This window comes from Dipodomys spectabilis, unplaced genomic scaffold, assembly GCF_019054845.1.
Source record: "Dipodomys spectabilis isolate Male_0828 unplaced genomic scaffold, ASM1905484v1 ptg000231l, whole genome shotgun sequence".
Classification (NCBI taxonomy): domain Eukaryota; kingdom Metazoa; phylum Chordata; class Mammalia; order Rodentia; family Heteromyidae; genus Dipodomys; species Dipodomys spectabilis.
In genome coordinates this window covers 8,097,501-8,118,698 of record NW_024870908.1, presented here as the reverse complement: position 1 = coordinate 8,118,698, position 21,198 = coordinate 8,097,501, and the positions used below count along the sequence as shown (strand labels likewise).

General features: G+C 58.4%; 1 protein-coding gene across 1 annotated transcript in view; it reads right to left on the bottom strand.

Moving 5' to 3' along the window:
* Window positions 1–163: 163 nt before the first annotated feature.
* The window catches only part of Clcn7 (chloride voltage-gated channel 7), a 24,264-nt gene continuing 3,229 nt past the window's right edge, over window positions 164–21,198 (bottom strand). The window contains exons 2-25 of the mRNA XM_042698277.1: window positions 19,042–19,113; window positions 17,770–17,841; window positions 17,611–17,676; window positions 16,623–16,755; window positions 16,223–16,332; window positions 15,030–15,110; window positions 13,339–13,401; window positions 13,055–13,138; window positions 11,255–11,348; window positions 10,822–10,886; window positions 10,272–10,388; window positions 9,735–9,789; window positions 7,466–7,526; window positions 6,748–6,886; window positions 6,140–6,233; window positions 4,358–4,527; window positions 3,647–3,698; window positions 3,288–3,415; window positions 3,034–3,119; window positions 2,604–2,733; window positions 2,155–2,214; window positions 1,910–2,086; window positions 1,538–1,618; window positions 164–1,454 (exon numbers count right to left, since the gene is read on the bottom strand). Coding sequence (XP_042554211.1) covers window positions 1,368–1,454; window positions 1,538–1,618; window positions 1,910–2,086; window positions 2,155–2,214; window positions 2,604–2,733; window positions 3,034–3,119; window positions 3,288–3,415; window positions 3,647–3,698; window positions 4,358–4,527; window positions 6,140–6,233; window positions 6,748–6,886; window positions 7,466–7,526; window positions 9,735–9,789; window positions 10,272–10,388; window positions 10,822–10,886; window positions 11,255–11,348; window positions 13,055–13,138; window positions 13,339–13,401; window positions 15,030–15,110; window positions 16,223–16,332; window positions 16,623–16,755; window positions 17,611–17,676; window positions 17,770–17,841; window positions 19,042–19,113 — 2,277 coding nt within the window. The 3' untranslated portion in view covers window positions 164–1,367. The remainder of the gene's footprint in view (window positions 1,455–1,537; window positions 1,619–1,909; window positions 2,087–2,154; window positions 2,215–2,603; window positions 2,734–3,033; window positions 3,120–3,287; window positions 3,416–3,646; window positions 3,699–4,357; window positions 4,528–6,139; window positions 6,234–6,747; window positions 6,887–7,465; window positions 7,527–9,734; window positions 9,790–10,271; window positions 10,389–10,821; window positions 10,887–11,254; window positions 11,349–13,054; window positions 13,139–13,338; window positions 13,402–15,029; window positions 15,111–16,222; window positions 16,333–16,622; window positions 16,756–17,610; window positions 17,677–17,769; window positions 17,842–19,041; window positions 19,114–21,198) is intronic.

The window sequence follows — 21,198 nt, the reverse complement described above, 5'->3', positions numbered from 1 at the left end:
AGGGGAACCCAGGAGCCACCCAGGTCCTGGGGGCCCAGACCTGGAGCAGGGAGACGAGGGCCGGCCCCCCCCCCCAGAAAGCAGGGGCCCCAAGGTGGCCACACAGCCACGGCAGCTTGGGGACTTCAGCTGTTCCAGAAGCCACTGAGAGGAGACGGTCGAGTGAGTTTTGATAGCTCCTTTTATTTACCTAGTATATCCAAAATATCATCTCAACATGTAACTGACATAAAACTATGAACAAGATTGCACGTGCTTTTTTGGTACCAATCGTTTGAGGCCCTGCGCAGTTCCTTCCCTTCCCTTCGCTGCCCTTCCCACGCAGAGGCTTCGCGGACCCCCTCCCCTCCCATGAGGGCTCAGACAACACCTGGTCCTGCAGCTGTGCGGACCGCTCGGCCTCCCTGGGGAGGGGCTGGCCCGGGCACGTGGGCACAGGTCTGCAGGGAGTTCCTGGGAGCAAGGCCGTGGGCCCACAGGCGGCTGTCGTTCCTTGAGCATGGGCCCCTGCCCGCGGAGCACTGTGCGGGCATCACAGGAGGCCCGCCACCTGGTGCCCGTGCTCAGTGCCCTGACCTCTAGGCCCCAGGCAGGGAACGGGATGGCGCCAGCCGACTTAAATATCTCACATGTTCATAAAAGAGACCCGAGGAACACTATCTGGCCAGGCCTGGCTAGCTCTGCCAATCCACGGGCCCATGCCACCAGACTAGCGCCACTCTGTGCTAGGCCACAGGAGATCACCCCAGTGGTGTGCACTTGGTGGCCACTGTAGCCAGAAGTGAGCCACTGCTGACACCGCGGCCCCCGTGCTGAGAACCTGTCTTCCTGGCTGTCTTCAAATGCACGCCTCAGGCCCGCGGGACTCTTAGGGCCCCAGCCCCTGGCACAGGCCCCATCTTCCTGTCTTCAGGGTCTGGGATCACCTAAGTCAGGTTGGACCTGGGCCACCTGGGGCTCCCCATGGAGCAGTGTGGCATCCTTGAGCCCTGGCTGTGAGGCTTCTGGTGGTGAGGGCAGTGTGGCTGGCGTGTGGGTCCCACAGAAGCAGCAGCCAGGAGCACGGCTCGCCTGCCTGGCGCTCTGCCCCTCTGCCGGCCTCTGGGGAGCCAGCAGCCAGAGACACAGCTGGAAGGAAAGGAACGGGGGTGGCGGGGTGCCAAGGGGCCGGGGCACAGGGGAAGTACTAAGGATGTAAACCACGCGTCCGCGAAGAAAGGCAGGCTCACAGGCCAGCTGGACCCGAGATGGGGCTGCTCGATCCTGCTGCTGTGCTGCCCAGGAGGTAAGGCTTTGGCCAAGAGACCAGGGACCCCAGGACAGAGCACAAAGGGGCTGGGCTGCCGCTGCCCACCAGGGGCCAGGCCTCATGTCTGTGCCAGCGAGAGTTCTTCCAGGCCGCCCTTCCCCAGGCGGTACCTGGCCAGGTCCTTCCTGGTCACCAGCCCGACCACCTGCAGGAGCAACATCAGGTGAGCGCCCTTGTGGAGTCAGGGTCCCAGGGCACTCCACGTGGAACGTGGACCACCAGCCTTACCTGATTGTGATTGTCCACGACCACCAGGTGCCTCAGGCCCAGAGCCCGGAACAGCTTGAACACCCGAGGGAGAGACGCTTCCTGCAAGGTGGGTGTGGTACTCAGCCTGCGTGCGCGCCCCAGGGGAGGACGGGACCCCCACAGCTCCAGGTGGGTAAGAGGAGTCCTGAGGTGTCCTCCTCCCCGCCAGGCCTCTCTGAGGCCTTAACCCTCTCCAAAGCACTGCTCCCAAGGACCACAGCACCCCCACTCCCAGGTCCTGCCCCAATGCCTTCTGGGCACATGGCGTGTCCTTGCAGACTGCCAAAGGGCAACGCCCTGCTCCGCCCCACAGGTGGGTACCGGGGCTCAGTATAAGGAGGGGCTGGATACCTGGGGCACAGTGTAAGGGGAGGGGTTCATGAACTCGGACAGGTCCATAGAGCACTCTCGCTCATCCTGGGACACGTGGATGGACTGGATCGGGGGGAAGCGTGGATAGGCATCTCGGAAGTCCTTCAGCCTCAGCCGGCGCTGCACCAGGCCCATGTTGGACCTCTCTACAAACACCTGTGGGCAGCGGTGGTCAGGGCCCGTGGAAGGCCAGGCCCTCCCCTGCCCTGACCAAGCAGGCCCACCTTGTGCTTCAGAAGGACAATGAGCTGGGAACGCAGGATCAAGCCCTGGAGCCTGGCTGGCTGTGGGGGAAGGAAGGGTCAGAGGCAGCGGGCAGCAGCCTCAGGATGCCAGTGTCAGGACCTCAGTCGATCCTCTGGTCCCTGAGAGCCACCTGAGTGGCTTGCAGTGAATTAGTTCCTACTCAGTCTCGGGAACCTGACACAGAGACACGGGTGTCCCCAGCCCTCCCCAGCCCCTACTCCCATGTCCAGTGCATCCCACAGGCTGGGCCTAGTGAGGGACACAGTGAGGCTGTATTCACGGACCCCACATCCCGATGGAGGCCATACTGCCCAGCAGTCAGGCTGGGGCACTCGAAGCGAGTGCCAGCTGCGGGACCCTGCCTTCCGCAGACCAGAGCGGGGCGGGGCGGGATGGTCCGCTCAGCACAAGCTCTCCTGCCTGGTACCTGGGTGTCGTCCGTGTCTTCCACCACGGGGAAGCCGTTGTGGTTGGAGGCCGTGTCACTGAGGACGTCCACGATAACACCGACCTTCTCCCTCCTCCGCAGGCACGTCACAGGGGTGCTCATCACCTCCCTGCCAAGACCCCAGCGCCCGTCACCGCCGCGCCGCCATCCATGCGTCTCAGCAGGCACAGGCTCTGGGGCCATGGTGCTGCCACACTAGGAAACAGCGGTCCCCAGGACACCCCACCTCCCCACGCTGCAGACTTAAGCGCCAGAGAGCCCAGCAGGGACTGAGCGGTGACGCTCACAGGCCCGCAGCCTCCTCCCTGCCTACACTCTACCTGCAGCCAGCACGACCCCCGTCCCCCCCACAAGCTGCAGCCTCAGACCTGGCCCTCCAGCCTGGGTGCGGGGAGGCTGCTGGCAGTACCTGGCGGTGAGTGAGTGGGAGGTGACCGGAGCCTCCCAGTGCAGGAAGGGCACGCTCTGCAGCTGGATGTGCATGTCGTACAGGCCCTGAGGAAGGGGCGGCAGGTGAGGCGTGGCCGCGCCCCCAGGGCATCTGGAAGGGCATCTGGGTGGCTGCACAGGGCTGCCACAGGCCCCCAGAGCCCGGAGCACCCCGACCCCTGGCTAGGCCAACGTGTGGGGTGAAGGGGCCGACAGGCTTCCTGCTCTGCGCACCTCAATGAAGACATCGCCCACGATCTTGGCGGTCATCAGCACCAGCATGATAGGAAAGCCGTAGGTCACATTGCTGGTGGCCTCCATCATGATGACTGTCAGGCTCAGGGTCATCCTCACGATCCCACCTGCGGGAGTGGCCGCAGGCCTCACCATGCACCTGTGGCTCTAGAGCTCCAATGAGAGGCCCGTGACTGCCTGGCTCCGTGGGGAAGAGGAACACCACCACCTGGGATCCCAGGCCCTGTTCTGCTCACATTGATGGAGGACCGACTCCCGCTGCGGGGCGGCACAGCCTGCCCGGGGAGACGGTGCCCCTGCCCTCTCGCCTCTCTGCAGTGGTGAGAACCAGGACTTACCGAGCTGGGCAGCAGCTCCCATCAAGGCGTACTTGCCAGGGTCTGCCCAGATCTGCAGGAGGTAACACAGGAATGACGGCTGCATGCCTGAGGCCCTGGGTTCGATTCCTCAGCACCACGTAAGCAAAAAGAAAAAAGCCAGAAGTGGCGCTGTGGCTCAAGTGGTAGAGTGCTAGCCTTGAGCTGAAGAGCTGAGGGACAGCACCCAGGACCAGAGTTCAGGCCCCATGACCAGACCCCAACCCCCACCCCCAAAAAAACAAAAAACAAACAAACAAAAAAAAACTGAGCGGGCTGGGAAGGTGGCTTAGTGGTAGAGTGCTTGCCTCGCATGCATGAGCCCTGGGTTCAATTCTCAGCACCACATAAACAGAAAAAGCCAAAGCGGACGCTATAGCTCAAGTGGTAGAGTGGTAGCCTTGAGCTGAAGAGCTCAGGGACACCGCCCAGGCCCAGAGTTCAGGCCCCACGACCAACGACAAAAAAAAAAAAACACCAAAAAAAAACAAAACAAAACACAACAACAACAAACTGAGCAAGGAATGGTGGTGCACTTGTGACCCTCAGTGCCTGGGAGGCTGAGGAAGGAGGCTATGAGTTCAAGGCCAGCCTGGGACACACAGCAAGTCCCTCCCTGCACGCCTGCTTGTGGAGCGTGTGGGAAGAGCTGCACTTCAGGGATGTGGTCCCCAGCAGACTTCCCCGACTCACCGCTGCCCCCGTGAGGTAGGATAGAGAGATGCCAAAGAGCCGACCCCAAGCAGCGCCGATGAGCAGGGACGGGATGAAGACCCCAGCAGACACAGTGAGCCCGTAGGTCCAGCAGGCCAGGAAGAAGTACACGATGGTGAACAGGCCCAGCGTCATGGGGTTATAGGAGCCTAGGGAGAGGAGGCTGCCGGTCCTGACTCCTGCCCACGCACAGCTGCCCCACCCAGCCCACAGCTCCATCCTGGAGCTGGGCCACCGAGCCCCAGCCTGGCTGTTCTTCAGAAGGCTCGACACTCGCCTTTTCAGAAGGATGGATGGGCCTCAAGAACTGGAGAGGGAGCCAGTGCCAGTGGGTCACACCTGCAAACCTAGCCACTCAGAAGGATCGCGGTTTGAAGCATAAGACTAGCTCCAAAATAGCAAAAAGTCTGGAAGCATGGCTCAAGTGATGTGCCAGCCATTCAAGCAAGCCTGAGCTTAAACTCTGGTAACAAAAAACAAAGAATGCGCCGGGCGCCGGTGGCTCACGCCTGTCATCCTCCTAGCTACTCAGGAAGCTGAGATCTGAGGATCGCAGTTCAAAACCAGCCCGGGCAGGAAAGTCCATGAGACTCATCTCCAATTAACCACCAGAAAACTGAGAGGGTGCTGTGGCTAAGTGGTAGACTGCGCACCTAAGAGCCCAGGGGCAATGCCCAAACCCAGAGTTCAGGTGCCACGACTGACAATAATAATAACAACAACAATAAACGAGATGGGAAAGTTGTGGGCTCAGCAGGGAGGCCTGAGTCCCCAGGCAGCCCGGCCTGCATCAGATCCACAGCCTGGAGGTCTCTCTGGGGAAAAGGATGTATCACACACCCCTCCGGGGAACAGCGGAGCTGCTGGGCCTGCTGTACATCAGTCTGACCTCAGAGGACCAAGTGAAGGGGAGGCCTCTCTGAAGCCAGAGCAAGGCCTGGGCTAAGGAGGCCAGTGGAGGTCAGTGGACCATCCTCCTGGTGGCAGTGGGTGGTAGAGGTGAGCTCTGCTAGTCCACACGGGCAAAGGGCATGGAGATGTCACTTCTGAGAAGTGTGCAGCACGGCCGGGCCTGGAGATGGCCACTGTGATCCCCAGTGGCTGAACACTAACTCTTGGTTGCTCTTCCTGGATGAGAAGCCAGGGAAATGAGGCTAAGATGAAGGGAGAAGGCCACAATGACCAACACAGAGGTCTATAGCAGGCTGGGGCGGTCCGTCTGTGTGCCAAAGGTACTATGGCACAGGCCAGAGGTCAGAAGGGCCAGGCCCCAGAGCCACACGTGAATTCCATGCCCTTGATCTGCTCCATTTCCTGCCCCCTCCCATGGGCAGATCTAGAGACAGGGAAGCTCCTGGGGCCTTGTCAGGCAAACGATGAAAAGCAGTGTCCCCACGAGACACATGGGAAAGCAGGGCCAAAGCCAGGCGCAGGCCCCGCCTGTGCTAAGGCTCTACTCTGGCGCAGGTTCCGTGTCACAGAGGTAGCTGGGGGAGGGCAAGGCCTGACAGAGCCGCTGGGCTCTCCGGCTGAGCAGCGGCGCTGACCTGGTGTCTAAGGCAGGAAGTAGGTGGGGGGCCACAGCCCGCCCTGCTCCAGCGCTTGGCTACCAGCAGCTGTGGACCCTATAGCCCTTTCAGTCTCACCACCCCAACTTTGCCTACTAACGCTGGCTCAGTGCACCCTAACATGCCAGGGTCAAGTCCTCCAGATCAGGGCAGCAGCCTGGCAGCATGGCTCGGCCGCACTGCCCGCACACACCTGGTGGGTCGTGGAAGAGGCTGACCACACTCTTCTCAGGGGTGTTGAAGAAGGCCGCAGCCATGGAGTTGTACTCGCCGTCCGCACAGAAGAGCTGCAGGAGCAGGAGAGCACAGGAGGGGGGCTGGGATGCAGAGCTGTGTCGCCAGGGTCTGGGGGCTCGGGGCCACAGCACATCACTGTTCCTGTCCTGATTGTGGCTGCTGACTGCCCAGCAAGCAAGGTCACCTCCTCTGTCTGGGCGCCAGGACAGTTCTCACTCTGGGACGCCCATCAACAAATGGACTCAAACATCTGTGGAAGATGTGTGTGTGTGCCACGCCCACAGTGTGTGCACGCCCAGGTGAGCAGCCTCAAGGCCCCTTTCTGGGGCTCTCACCAGGGGCTGCTCTGGAAAGAGGATTGTGGTGGTAGCCCTGGCACTGCCACCTGTTCCCTGGGTGCCCTGCAGCCGGCCTCTGCCTTTCTGGGACCTGCTGGGCGACACAGGCACACTGGCACGCTCAACTTGAGCCAGGCTGTGTCCGACAGCCCTCATGCCTAAGCAGGATGTGAGCAAAGACCACCTGGCCTGCTCAGGGTGCTCGCCCACAGGGCCCCATGCCTACCTGGAGCGGGTAGGACATGGAACTTCCCTGCAGGGGCTGGCAATCCCGGGACGAGTAAATCAGCACAAAGGCGACCGTGGCTGTGACAGCGGCCACCAGTATGGCCTCAATCACCTGGAGGCAGGGCCGGTGGATGTACCTAGAGCCCAAAGCCAGGATGCACCTCACTGCAGAGACGGCCCCTGCAGCCCCACATCACGCCCACCGCGGCCGTCACGACAGCCTACCCCAGAACCACTGCTGGGAGAGTGAGTGACACACCACAGGTTTCATGGTCAGGTCTCCGCACACTGCAGACCCTCCTGGGGGACAGGCTAGCCACAGTGACGGGCACTCACAGTGGCACAAGCATAGAAGCAGCTGCCACCAAGCCAAGACACTCCTGAAGGACGCAGGGAATTCCATCAACACACCTAACAACAGGGCTAGCAGGCAGGGTGGACAGAGCCGGTGCCCCGGCAGAGCCCAGTGGAGTCTTACTCCTTCTTGGCTTGCTCTTCTGCCCAGGGACATCCCTCAGGCAAGGAGCCCTGCTTCTCTCTGGAGAGACCTCTGTTATCTGGCTTGGCCCTCTAGCAGACCATATAGCACGTCCCCAACTTGTCTGTTAGGCACAAATCAAGCTCTACTGGGTGTGGTTCCAAATCCCAAGCCCATTCTTGAGGGTCCGTAAGGCCAGATGTCAATTCCATTCATAAAAATGGAATGGCTTTCTCACCTGATTCGAAACATTGTCAGCCAGTAATTCAAGGCATTGAAGACAGCTCCGAGAATGCCACCTACAACCCGAAAGAAAGCACCCATCAGTTGGGTGGGACAAAGGGGGGAGTCCCGGCCAGGAGCAGAGAGCCTGGAGAGAGGCCAGCCGGGCCTCACCCTGCCCTGGCGCCCCAGCTCTGCTGCCGCCGCCCCCCTCCCCCACCCCCAGTCACAGGAACACGTTCTCACAGAGCAGCTCAGGCGTGTTTTTTTTTTGTTGTTGTGGGTTGTGGGGCTTGAACTCGGCCTGAGCACTGTCCCTCAGCTCTTCAGCTCAAGGTGAGGGCTCTACCACTTAAGCCACAGCACCACTTCTGGTTTTCTGGTAGTTAATTGGAAATAAGAGTTTCATGGACTTTCCTGCCCAGGCTGGCTTTCAACTGTGATCCTCAGATCTCAGCCTCCTGAGTAGCTAGGATGACAGGCATGAGCCACCAGTGCCTGGTGAGCATTCCTTTTTCTGTGTGGGCTTTTTTTTTGGCTAGTCCTGGGGCTTAAATTCAAGGCCTGGGCATTGTTCCTGAGCTACTTTTGCTCAAGGCTAGCGCTCTACCACTTGAGCCACAGCACTATTTCTGGCTTTTTTTGTTTATGTGGTATTGAGGAATCCATCCCGGGGCTTCATGCTTGCTAGGAAAGTACTCTACCACTAAGCCACATTCCTAGCCCTGAGCATGCCTTATCTGGAACTCCTACCCACAAGTGGGAAGTTCTGCATTTGGCCCACGGAAGGCCCTGTTGAGGCAGTGTACGTAGGTGGATGTGAACCGGTAGAGTCTGGGTTTAGGCTTGGGTCCCTATCTCAGAATATCTCATGGGTTTAAATAGGTTCCAAAGTCTAAAAATGAGCCGGGCGCCGGTGGCTCACACCTGTAATTCTAGCTACTCAGGAGGCTGAGATCTGAGGATCACAGTTCAAAGCCAGCCCAGGCAGGAAAATCCATGAGATTCTTATTTCCAATTAACTACCAGAAAACCAGAAGCGGTGCTGTGGCTCAAGTGGTAGAGCGCTAGCCTTGAGCTGAAGAGCTGAGGAACAGCGCCCAGGCCCAGAGTTCAAACCCCACAACCAATAAAAAAAAAAAAAAGAAAGAAAGAAAAAAAGAAAAATCTAAAAACAAAACAACAAAACCAAACACCAAAATCTAAACCACTTCTGTCCCAAGCCTTTTATTTTGGGGGCCATCCTGGGATTTGAACTCCACGCCTCACGCTTGCTAGGCAGGTCACTATCATTTGTACCATGACTTCAGAGCCATGTCTCCAACTCATATTTATTTTTTTCATAGTATTTGGGGAAGGGATTCTCAAACTATTGGTGCTGTGGGACCCACAGCATTCCTCAGGAACCCTGGCCAGCCCTGGAGCTTTTTTTTTTTGTCAGGCTGGCTTTGAACCTCGATCCTCAGATCTCAGCCTCCTGAGTAGCTAGGATGACAGGCGTGAGCCACCAGCGCCTGGCAGCCCTGGGACTTTGTCTGAACACAAAGCCAGCCTACAGTTCTTCCTACATATCACCTATACAGGGCTCACCCCCAGCCTAGCCAGCACCCTACCTGTGAACCGCAGGGTGTGGAGGCCTCAACCTCTGGACACTGCAAAGCTGTACTGGGACCACAGTTATCTGGCACGGGGGTTTTGGGGACCTCGGTTATCTGGCACTGGGGCTTTGGGGACTGCAGTTACCTGGCACTGGGGCTTTGGGGACCACAGTTATCTGGCACTGAGGTTTTGGGGACCTCAGGTATCTGGCACTGGGGCTTTGGGGACCTCGGTTATCTGGCACTGGGGCTTTGGGGACCTCAGTTATCTGGCACTGAGGTTTTGGGGACCTCGGTTGTCTGGCACTGGGGCTTTGGGGACCACAGTTATCTGGCACTGGGGCTTTGGGGACCTCGGTTAGCTGGCACTGGGGCTTTGGGGACCTCGGTTATCTGGCACTGAGGTTTTGGGGACCTCGGGTATCTGGTACTGGGGCTTTGGGGACCTCAGTCATCTGGTACTGGGGCTTTGGGGACCTCGGTTACCTGGCACTGGGGCTTTGGGGACCTCAGTTATCTGGCACTGGGGCTTTGGGGACCTCGGTTATCTGGCACTGGGGCTTTGGGGACCTCGGTTATCTGGCACTGGGGCTTTGGGGACCTCGGTTAGCTGGCACTGGAGCCCTGGGGACCGTGGTCACCTGGCACCAGGGCCCTGCTCCGCTCCATCCTGGGAGAGCAACTTACCCACCACTCCCATGGCAATGAAGACAGGGATCTCATGGATGGTATAGGCCATTTTCTGTGAGAAGAAAGGGAACATGGTAAGGAGTGTCAGCTGTGGCTGGGGTCTGTGGCTTTGCTTGTGGGGGCTTCATAGCTGGCTGGGCTGGTGGGTGAGGCGCTCCCTGATTGGTTGAAGGACTAATCTTGATATTTGCAAGTGGCTCCTGCCACTTAAACCTCAGGGCTGCACGTGAGCTCTGACTCTGTTCGTGGAACTTTCTAGCACTTTCCCACAGACCCACAGAGGCCCCACGGGTAGGAGAGCTGGTCCCTTTAGCAGACCTCACGCCTCCTCAGGGCCCTGCTGGTGTGGGTGGCGCATGCACTGTGGCTGGCAGCACACAAGCCGTCCCTGCAGGGTAGCTGTGAGCTCCTGGAAGCCCCTACAACACCCAGGGGCCTCACGTCTACCCACAGCCCAGAGCCAAAATTCCCAAACACCTGGCTGAAGCCCCAGCCTTAGACAGGTGAAAGGTAGTGAGGCGGGTGGAGAGCTACCTCTGAGTCAAACCTTCCGAAGTTGATGAGTCCTGGGCTGGACAGGTCCCACATGTTCCCATGGTAGATACTCAGGACACAGTTCAGAGTGAAGGTGGAAATCATGGAAGCAAAGAACTGCAGCACAGAAAGAGTCAAAACCTCAGGGCTGTGGCCCAGCCAGGGCCCTAAGGGGTGTGCTGGAGCCCACCCAACACACTTGGGGACGCCAGAGACCATAACTGAGTGCCTGGAACCAGATTTGGGGGGGCGGGGGGGGAGACAAGACCAGCAGGCAGGACCTGTGAGCCTGGAGGGTCCAAATCCACCCCATACAGGAGGGAGAGAGCTAGAGCGCCAAGCAGGCCCAGCCCACTGCACGGTGAGGCAAGTGCTGGAGACAAGGTAGTGGCGGGAGGACGGTCCAGGGCTGGCAAGGACTCACGAGAGGACGTGAGGGGACGGACAGTGTGGGTGTCCACTCTGTCCACCTAAGTGGCACCTGACCGTGGGGGAGGTGGAGAAGAGGGAAACATGGAGCCTTAGTCATGGGTGGCCAGTGGATACTTACAATTCTCCATGTCAAGAACTGGTTCCAGAAAGAGGCACCTTCTTCCAGGCTGAACAGGACACCACCTGGAAGAAAGCAGGCAGGCCTGAAGAGCCACCTGGCTACAGGGTGGCTGTACTCATGTCACCCCACCCCCAAATCCAAGATAGCAAGACTGTGTCACAAGGAAGCTGGGGGGGGGGGGGGGGCAGGACACAGGGAGAGGGGTCTCTCAGGGTTCCCAGGGCCAGTCCAGGGCTCCTGACAATAGTACAACCTCTCATAAATCCCCTGGCTGGTGACTGTAAGCACTGGCCACACCTGACCAGTGCTCATCTGCAATTACCAAGACCAGACCTTCAACCAAGCAGGGAGAGCTTCGCTCCCTGGCCTAGTCAGCTATGAGGCCCCCAAGAGCACAGCCACAGACCAGGCAGGGCCGGCCCCTCCTCACCCACGGGCGCTCCAAATGCAGCTGATACTCCAGCCGCAGCTCCTGCTGAGACAAAGTCTCTCTTCTCCGTGTCTCTGCGGAAGTACTCAAAGATCTAAAGGAGGAAGGGATGGAGAATGGCATGGGTAGACTTGTAGGGGATACAGGCTGCCATGAAAGGGACTAAGACAAACGGGGGACAATCGTGCCATCAGCTACTGGAGTCACAGAGCTGCCACAGGCAGCACAGAGGCACAGCCAGCACCCTGCAGGCCCCAGCACCCTGCAGGCCCCAGCACCCTGCAGGCCCCAGCACCCTGCAGGCCTACGTGGCTGGCACACCGCGTGGCCCGCTGAGATGACCAGAGGACCCCATCTACAATGGCAGCTCAGCTTCACTACACACACACAGACTATTAACACAGCTCTACCGAGAAACCAGAAGGAACCAAGTAAGTGGAAAACCCAACCCTGCTCTTCATTTTATACACAATTGAAGCTGGGCGTCGATGGCTCACGCCCGTAATCCTAGCTACTCAGCAGGCTGAGAACCGAGAAACGAGGTTAAAAGCCAGCCCCAGCAGACTCCAGGTAACCCCAAAAACCCACAAGGGGAGATGTGGCTCAAGTGGCATAGCACTGGGCTTGAGCAAAAAATCTAAGTAAGAGTACAAAACCCAGAGTTTCAGCCCTAGTACCAAAGAAAATGGAAGGTCTTAGCCGGGAACCAATGGCTCACATCTGTCATCCTAGCTACTAAGGAGGTTGAGATCTGAAAATCACAGTTCAAAGCCAGCTGGGACAGGAAAGTCTGTAAGACTCTTATCTCCAATAAATCACTAGAAAACCAGAAGTGGTGCTGTGGTTCAAGCGGTAGAGCGCTTGCCTTGAGCTGAAGAGCGCAGGGACAGCGCCCAGGCTCAGAGTTCAAGCCCCACAACTGAAGAAAAAAAAATATATTTTTGGAAATGAGTCCCACGGACTTTCCTGCCCGGGCTGGCTTTGAACCTCGATCCTCAGATCTCAGCCTCCTGAGTAGCTAGGATTACAGGCATGAGCCACGGGCACCTGGCAAGACAGCTGTTGTAAGGTCTTGAATTCAATTACATTACACAAAAACAGGACTGCAATGTGGCTTAGTGATAGAGTGCTTGCCTAGCAGGCATGAAGCCCTAGGTTTGCTCCCTCAGTACCATACAAACAGAAAAAGTCGGAAGTGGTGCTATGCAGTGTCCAGGCAGAGTTCAAACCCCAGGACTAGCAACACACACACACACACCCTAAATAATATACATGTTCTGCCTCTAAATTCCATTTTTTAAGACAGGTCACTATGTAGACCACCAGTCTGGCCTCAAATTTTCAACTCTTTAGCCTCTGTCTCCCAAATGCCTGGACTATAGACATGTACTATCATTTCCAGCCCAAAACAAGTTTGGACAACAAGTGCCAGCGAGTCCATTTACACACCCTTCACACACACACACATACACACGCACACGCGTGCACACTCTCTCTCTCCATGCAGTTCTGACTTTCTTCAGCTGGCTGGCGCCACAGACTCTACACACACACACACACACACACACACACACACACACACACACACACACACTGGGATTGTGCAGAGAAGGATGCCACATGGGGCGGAAGCAAAGGATCCATACCTGCCTGGGCTGGAAGCAGGCCAGGCTGCCACTTAGGTAGGGTTGGGGATAGAGATGGAGAGGGGACCAGCTCCCCTGCCTGGAGGGATGGAGCGATGGGGGGGGGGGAGAAGGGGGGGCTCTTATTCACACGCCTCCAGGGGAGAGGGCTTACCTTGAAATCTCGCTTGAGTGATGTTGACCTTCCCTGGGAAATCCCAGCAGCGATCACGGACCCGGAGTGGATCATAGGCCCTTCCTAGAAGCACAGCACTCAGAGGATGCCCTCAGGCGGTGGCTTCCTCTGAGGGGCGGGGTCAGAGCGGGGGGGGTGGGGGGGGGTGGGGGGGGGGGAATGGGGTGGGGGGGTGGGGGGGGAATGGGGTGGGGGGGGGTGGGGGGGTGGGGATGGGGGTGGGGGGGATGGGGTGGGGGGGCAGTGTCGTGCGCACTCATCACCTTTCCCACAGCCAGTCCCCCCACCACGGACAGAATCACGCCGGACACCTTGATCACCAATGTCTAGAACACAAGAAAAAACACATGTGGATACAGAACTCGGGGCTTGAGCCTGGGCTGAATGCACACATGGTGGCTAGGACCCTGGGATGCGGGAGCCGCTGGGCTCCAGGAGGCTGCATCCTCCTCCCTCCTCAGCACAGGCCAGGACGTGGCTCCCTTCTCCATACTCTGAGGGTACCCCCCCACACACACACACAAGGGACATGTCTTTTCCCTGGTTTCCTTCCCAAAGCAAGATGGCCACAGTACAGCATGCATCAGGCATCCTCCACTGACAGACAGGCACCCCGCACCTCAGCGCAGGGACTGTCATTCTGGGAGCCTCCTCCCACCTCACGGCACCCAGGGCACACTGTCCTGGGTCCCTGTTGGGGGATGTGTGTGCACCACCAGCCTCCCATGCCAGCCAGGAGTCTTAAAGGTAACCCTTAAGACTGCTGGAGGGTGGCAAATATTCACAGCGCATGAGAGACAGTAGAAGTGACTGCCACCCAGGCCCCCCAAGGGACAGAACACACACCCCATATGCCTGCCTGCCTGCCTGGGGCACAGATCCACAGGGGAGAAGAGCTTCACACTCAGTGCAGGCACCAAGGAAACCTACAGGAGGCCTGGGAAGGTGGCTCCGTGGTAGAGCGCTTGCCTTGCATGCCCTGGGTTCAATCCCTCAGCACCACATAAGCAGAAAAAGCTGGAAGTGGTGCTGTGGCTCAAGTGGTAGAGTGCTAGCCTTGAGCTGAAGAGCTCAGGGATAGCACCCAGGCCCAGAGTTCAGGCCCCAGGACCGACAAAAAAAAAAAAAAAAGAAAGAAAGAAAGAGAGACAGAGAGGGAGGGAGGAAGGGAGGGAGGGAAGGAGGGAGGGAGGGAGGGAGGGAGGGAGGGAGGAAGAGAGGAAGGGAGGGAGGGAGGGAGGGAGGGAGGGAGGGAGGGAGGGAGGGAGGGAAAAAGAGCCTACAGGAGGACCCAGGCTCCGCACAACCAGTCTCCTGAACCAGGGACAGGAAGCCCTCTGACCAGTCTCAGTCTGGGAAGGCTGACCATGTGGGCTAGAACAGGAATAGGTGGACTGTGGTCAAAACCACCCAAACTTCATGGAGCTAGGAGGCTATTGCTGACATTAAGCATGATAAGTACTAAGGAAACTTCTTTTTTTTGTTTTTAGTCCGGTTGTGGGGCCTGAACTCTGGGCCTGGGCGCTGTCCCTCAGCTCTTCAGCTCACGGCTAGCGCTCTACCCCTTGAGCCACAGCGCCACTTCCGGCTTTTTTTCTTTTTGCTTATGTGGTGCTGAGGAATCGAACCCAGGGCCTCAGGCATGCAAGGCAAGCGCTCTACCACTGAGCCACCTTCCCAGCCCCCTAAGGAAACTTTTAAAAGAAAAGCCTCTCACCCTAATGCTAGTGGTTCTGAAACGCCAACACCCACAGGCTCCTGTGTGACGGCACATTCTACGTGGCTGCGACCGTAGCACGCACTGGCCGAGTGTGCCCGTGCCGGTTAGTGAGTGCTGCCACTTTCGGAGTACCCCTGCCAGCACCCGCACGCACGCCAGCAGCAAGCACAGAGGAGGGAAGGGCGAGAGACATGCCGGTAAATCCTGAGCGCCGCACCGGTCAGCCCAGCTCACCTTGAGCCGCACTACATGGGGGATCTTCACCCCATTGAGGAAGCACTTGATCTGGGGGATCCCACTGCCGGCAGCTACTGGCTAGAAAGAGAAAGAGACACCACTGAGCAGGAGGGGTGAGCAGGAACAGCTCCATGGCCCAGGAGCAAGTGGAGCCAGGCCCAGGAAGGACTCTCTGCCTGGTACGCGCAGGTCCTCACTTCCAGCCCAATTCTGCCAAGGAAGTAAACCCTGTGGGCTGTGCCGGGGCCTGGGTGGAGACATGATATCCATGCACCCCACAGGGGCAGCTTGGGGGGATGCTCCCGGATTGAGCATCATCTAGCACAAGCTAGCAGACAGCTAGGGTCGCTGTGATGCCCTCATGGCTCTGGAGCTGCAGCTTCTTGTTTCTATCACCCCATGACAAGGATGGTAAGGGCAGCAGCCTATAAAAAGGGGAAGATCTCCGGGCGCCGGTGGCTCACAGCTGTCATCCCAGCTACTCAGGAGGCTGAGATCTCAGGATCACAGTTCAAAGCCAGCCTGGGCAGGAAAGGCCGTGAAACTCTTATCTCCAATAAACCACCAGAAAACCATAAGTGGTGTTATATAGGACTCAAGTGGTAGAGAGCTAGGCTTGAGCTCAAGAGCTGAGGGACAGCACCCAGGCGCAGAGTTCAAGCCCATGACCGACGACAAAAAAAAAGGGGGGGGAGGGGGGACGGCGGACTCCTGGGAGCCCCAGGATAAGAGATGCCCTCTGCCTTGCGGCAGAGTGAGGTCCCACTGGGGAGAAACTGGTCCTGCCATTTTCTCTTCCTAGCCCATGTCCAGTTGACGCCTCCCATAGCACCCCCGCCCGAGACCCACAGTACAGGCCATGGAGGATGGGGTCTGGGTATGCCAGTGCGCTGGGCAGATCCTGCTTTGTCTGAGCATGGAGCAGGTATGGGAGACCTGCCTAGGATAGGTTTTAAAGGTGGGTGTGGCATGGGAATGGGGGACCGGGGCTGAGGGGCTAAGGCCTGGAATGGCATCACCCAGGGTCTGGGCTGAGGCAGCGCAGAAGGTTTTCCTGTCTTACCACTAGATCTCACACAGCTCCTGACTTCCACTCGCACAAAGCATGCACGCGCACCAGCCACCAGGGTAGCCTGACCCTGTCCTGCCTCCTGCCCCCACCCTGAGATGCCCAGTGCACATCACTGTACCTCAATGAAGGCCACTATCACAGAGCCTATGAGCACAAAGGCCGAGTTGAGCGTGGCCCACAGCAGGAGGGAGAAGGACAGCCCGCCCTTCTCTGTGAACCTGTCGATGTCTGGGAGCAAGTCAAGGCCGAGAACAGCTGTCCTCACAGCCCACGGGCGCCCTGTCCTCACTCCCATGGCTAGTCTGGGTGCATGTGGTGTCCTGCAATGCCACGGGCAAGCAGACACCACAGATGTTTCCCAAGTAAGACAGTGGTGCAGCTGTCAGTCCAGGCACCCCCCCCCACCCCCCCGCAGGCTGGATGGGATGGAAAGCACCCACAGGGCTGGGCCTCTTGGCACCGCCCACTTGTGAGGGCACAGGCTTCGGCCCCCACTCTCTGCTAGGTGGTGAGGATACTGTCCTTGATGACCCTGTACTTGAGGCCGGCCAGGTTCTCAACCACGATGTCGATGAAGCAGGCCACGAGGCCCGTGAGGATCCCGATGAGGGCACAGATGACCCAGCGCTTGATCTCCACCGTCCTGAAGGCCTGCCAGGAGAGGTGGAGTCAGATGTGGACATCTCAGCCAAAGACAGGCTGCAGACAGCTCTGAGGCTGGCTCTCAAGGACGCCACACACACACACACACACACACACACACACACACACACACACACACACACACACACACACACACACACCATAACATACACACACACAGCACCCAGGACCAAGTCTTGCCCCTTTTTATTTTTTTGGTTGATCGTGAGGCTTGAACTCTGGGCCTGGGCGCTGTCCCTGTGCTCTTCAGCTCAAGGTGAGCTCTCTACCACTAGAGCCACAGCGCCACTTCCAGTTTTCTAGTGGTTTATTGGAGGTAAGAGTCTCATGGAGGGGCTGGGAAGGTGGCTCAGTGGTAGAGCGTTTGCCTTGCATGCCTGAGGTCCTTGGTTCGATTCCTCAGCACCACATAAGCAAAAAGATAAAAGCCGGAAGAGGCACTGAGGCTCAAGTGGTAGAGCGCTAGCCTGAGAATCTCATGGACTTTCTGCCCAGGCTGGCTTTGAACTGTGATCCTCAGATCTCAGCCTCCTGAGTAGCTAGGATGACAAGCGTTCACCATCGGCACCCGGCCTTTGCCCATGTTTTAATGACATGCAGCACCATGAGACATGAGTGGGTGACGTTCCCAGCAAGTCCACACAGCTGCTGACCGTCCAAGGCTGCCATCTGTAGGGACAGCCTTCTTGGTTGCCATTAGCACGTTTCCTCCCACAGTCTCGACCGTGAGAGGCCAGATGTCACGTGGCCCTCAAGCAGTGGTTTCAGAACCCCGAGGCTGGGGACAGAGGAGGAAAGGGAGCAGGCAACACACTGCCTGGTCACAGGACAGCCCCCCCTTACCGTGTGGTTGATCCGCCTCTCCTCTTCCAGGAACAGCTGGTTCTCACTGTTGTCGTAGTCCAAGCTCTGCAGAGCAGGGCGCATGGGCCATTACCAACCAAGGACCTGGGCGGGAGGGGCAGGGGAGGGCGAGGGCTGGGGTCCAGGGCAGAGGCCCACCTCATACTTGAGGGACAGGAGCTTCTCATTGTGTGGGATCTCCTTGGGGAAGGGGGGAGGTGGGTCCACTTCCTGTGGAAGGAAAGGCAGAATCACAGGTTTTTGGGGTTTTTTCTCACTATGTATGTAATCTAGGCTGTCCTGGAACACTCAATCTTCCTGCCTCAGCTTCTCAGGTGCTAGGCTTACAGGCATGTGTTATCATGTCCAGTTTCTGTGCTTTCTTTGGGAATGAGGAGCAAGGGGAGGAAGAAGGGACACTCATACCAGAGGCCTGCACTCTCCCAACACTTCCAGGCAGGCCGGGAAGTCACAGAAGCCTAACATCTGCCCTGGAGCACAAGAAGCAGGGCTTCTAGGGCACAGATACACAGTTGTCCAGATAGAAAGCAAGGGATCCAGGAACATCATGACTGAGATGGGCTTGTCTCAGGAACACAAGGTTTTTTGTTGTTGTTGTTGTTTGTCAGTCGTGGGCTTGAACTCTGGGCCTGGGCGCTGTTCCTCAGCTCTTCAGCTCAAGGCAAGCACTCTTCCACTTGAGCCACAGCACCACTTCTGGTTTTCTGGTGGTTTCTTGGAGATAAGAGTCTCATGGCCTTTCCTGCCTGGGCTGGCTTTGAACCATGATCCTCAGATCTCAGCCTCCTGAGTAGCTAGGATTACAGGCGTGAGCCACCGGCACCCAGCACCACAAGATTATTTTAACACCTGCAAATCTACTAGCACACAGTGCTAGGCCAACAGAGCAAAGGACAGCTTCCATGATTCCATATATGGCAGGCGGGTGAGAATACACAGCCCTCAGGCCACTGGGACAAATGGGAGTGCCACCAGAGAGGAAGTGAATTTGGGCATGCCCCAGTGTGGTACAAGGGCCAGAGTCCATTCTGATGTCAGAAGACATGACCAACCTTCACGCTCTCCAAGGATGCCCTGCCCCTCAGGGATCCCCTCCCCACCTGCCCCGGAGCCAGCCCTTTGGCCGCGGAGTCCCTCAGCCCATATCCACTCCTGCCCAGGGCTCTGTGCTCCATGATCCGTCTTCTACTACTCCTGTCCACCTCTGCTCTTCCAGCTGGCGTGGCTATGTGGCCTCCGGGCCACGTTTCCCTGGAGCAGTCTACCTCTGACCGTCTCTGGGGGCCCCTGCTGTCTGCCAGCCATACTGTCCCGCCACCCCCACTGCCCACTGTCCTCCATCCTCAGGTGGGCACTGCCCTGTGAGGATGCACTTCTGTGAGGCCAGGAGTGAGGATGCGGGCCACTCACCGGGTCCAAGAGCTCGTCATCCAGCTCCATGGTTTTCATTTGTCCAACTTGGAAAAATGCAGAATGAGGCAGCTAAAAGCGGAGGAGGGGTGGTGGTGAGGTGCGCGCGGAGCCGGAGGGGCTGCGTTCTCACTCCCACCTGCGAGGCCAGGCTGCTCCTGACAGCGCTGCTCCCGTCCAGCCCAACCACGGAGGGCGGCACGGACTTTACTCACTCAGTGCGCCGCCTTGCTGCAGCAAACTGAGGGAGAGCGCTGTCACCCCTCAGGACAAACGCAGCAGTGCCCGTGCTAGGCATCGTCCCTGCCTGCCACCACTGGCCCTAGGGGTGGGTCTGTCTTCAGGGCCACTATGCCACGTGCCAGTGTGGCCTTTCTGGGCCCCGTCTGGGCCTCACCCAGCCCGGGATGTGCTGCAGTGGGCCTCCAGCAGAAGGGTGACCATGATGCAAAGCTGAGGGGTCTTAGCCACAGAGGTCTCCAAAGCACAGCCCGGGCAGGCGGGAGGCAACGAGCCCCTGGTTAGGCTCCACCCCTGCCCCTGTGAGCCCAGCTGCTGGCCCCGGGGGGGGGGGGGGGGGGATGGATGAGTGGAGGAGATGGCATCATGCACTTCTCCTTCCCCTAGTTTCTGATGGGGGAGGGGCTAGTTTCTGGGCTCAGAGCCACAAATGGGTGCCCCATGGCCAGTATTTTTTTTTTTTTTTTTTTGGTTCCGGTCATGGGGCCTGACCTCTGGGCCTGGGCGCTGTCCCTCAGCTCTTCAGCTCAAGGCTAGTGCTCTACCACTTGAGCCACAGCGCCACTTCGGGCTTTTTTCTTTTTGCTTATGTGGTGCTGAGGAATGGAACCCAGGGCCTCAGGCATGCCAGGCACGCGCTCTGCCGCGGAGCCGCCTTCCCAGCCCCTGAGCCACCTTCCCAGCCCCTGAGCCACCTTCCCAGCCCCTGAGCCACCTTCCCAGCCCACTGAGCCACCTTCCCAGCCCCTGAGCCACCTTCCCAGCCCCTGAGCCACCTTCCCAGCCCCTGAGCCACCTTCCCAGCCCCTGAGCCGCCTCCCAGCCCCGGCCAGTATTAAAAAGCACAGGGCGACAGAGCAAGACTGTGGCCGGCTGCAGCAGCTGATCACCCCGGAGCTCAGACAGCCACCTTTACCACCAGCACTTCCACTTTGAAATCTCTGAGATCCCACACATTTCCCAAACAGGGCTTCCCTCCAAACTTGGCCAGAGGCCCCCCAAGCACCTGCTCATGACGCAAAATGTAGCTGACACACTAGGGACCAGCCAGGTAGTGAGGGAAGACCAATCCCCTTCCCCCAAGCCAGATAAGGACCAGGACCACTGACAGGTGAGGAATAGCGGGCAGACCCAAGGCCTCTGAAACAGGCTCTAAGAACTTGATCTTCCCGTTCACCTGCTGCTCTGGGCCCAGGACTCCACTGAAGTTGGCAGGGTCCCCTCCAGGAGCTGGGGACAGACTGCTGGGCCTGGGAGGAGAGCAGGCACACCGAGAATGCAGGCCGTTTGCACAGTCAGAGGGAAGTCCCACTTCACGCCTGAATTCTCCCCCGGAGGAGCCAGGGCAGCTGCTGCTTCCCTATCTGTGTATGAGCGAAGGCGCATGTGACAGGCAGCGTGTCCAGCAGGCCTGTCCCCACAGGACACTGGGGGCATCAGCCAGTGCACCCCCCGGAGAGATTCTACAGGCACCGGGCTGCATCAGACATGTGGCAAAGTAAGGCAGGCTGATAAACACAGCACAGAGAAGCTATCAGCACCAGCTCACAACGGCTGTCATGAGCCGGAAAAGCTAAGGACCTTGCACTGCTCCATAGCACCCAAGAACACAGACTTGCATCTGCCTGAGGCACCTCAGCAGGTTTTGAGAACCATGGGAGAGGGGTTGGCCATGGGCAGGCCAACAGCACCTGCCCACAGGAGGATGAGCCCTCGGCCAGCCTGGGAGATACCAGGTATACTACAGTCACACCTGGGAAAGCACGGTCTGGCAGCGGCAGGCAGAGCTGAAAATGCAGTTAGGTAAAGGCCGAGGGACAGGCTGGGAGTCCTGGCCCTACCACTGACATTGCCGGCTATGCTGCTGCTCCTGAAACACAGTTTCAGTTTTGCAAAATGAAAAAAGTTCTGGAAATT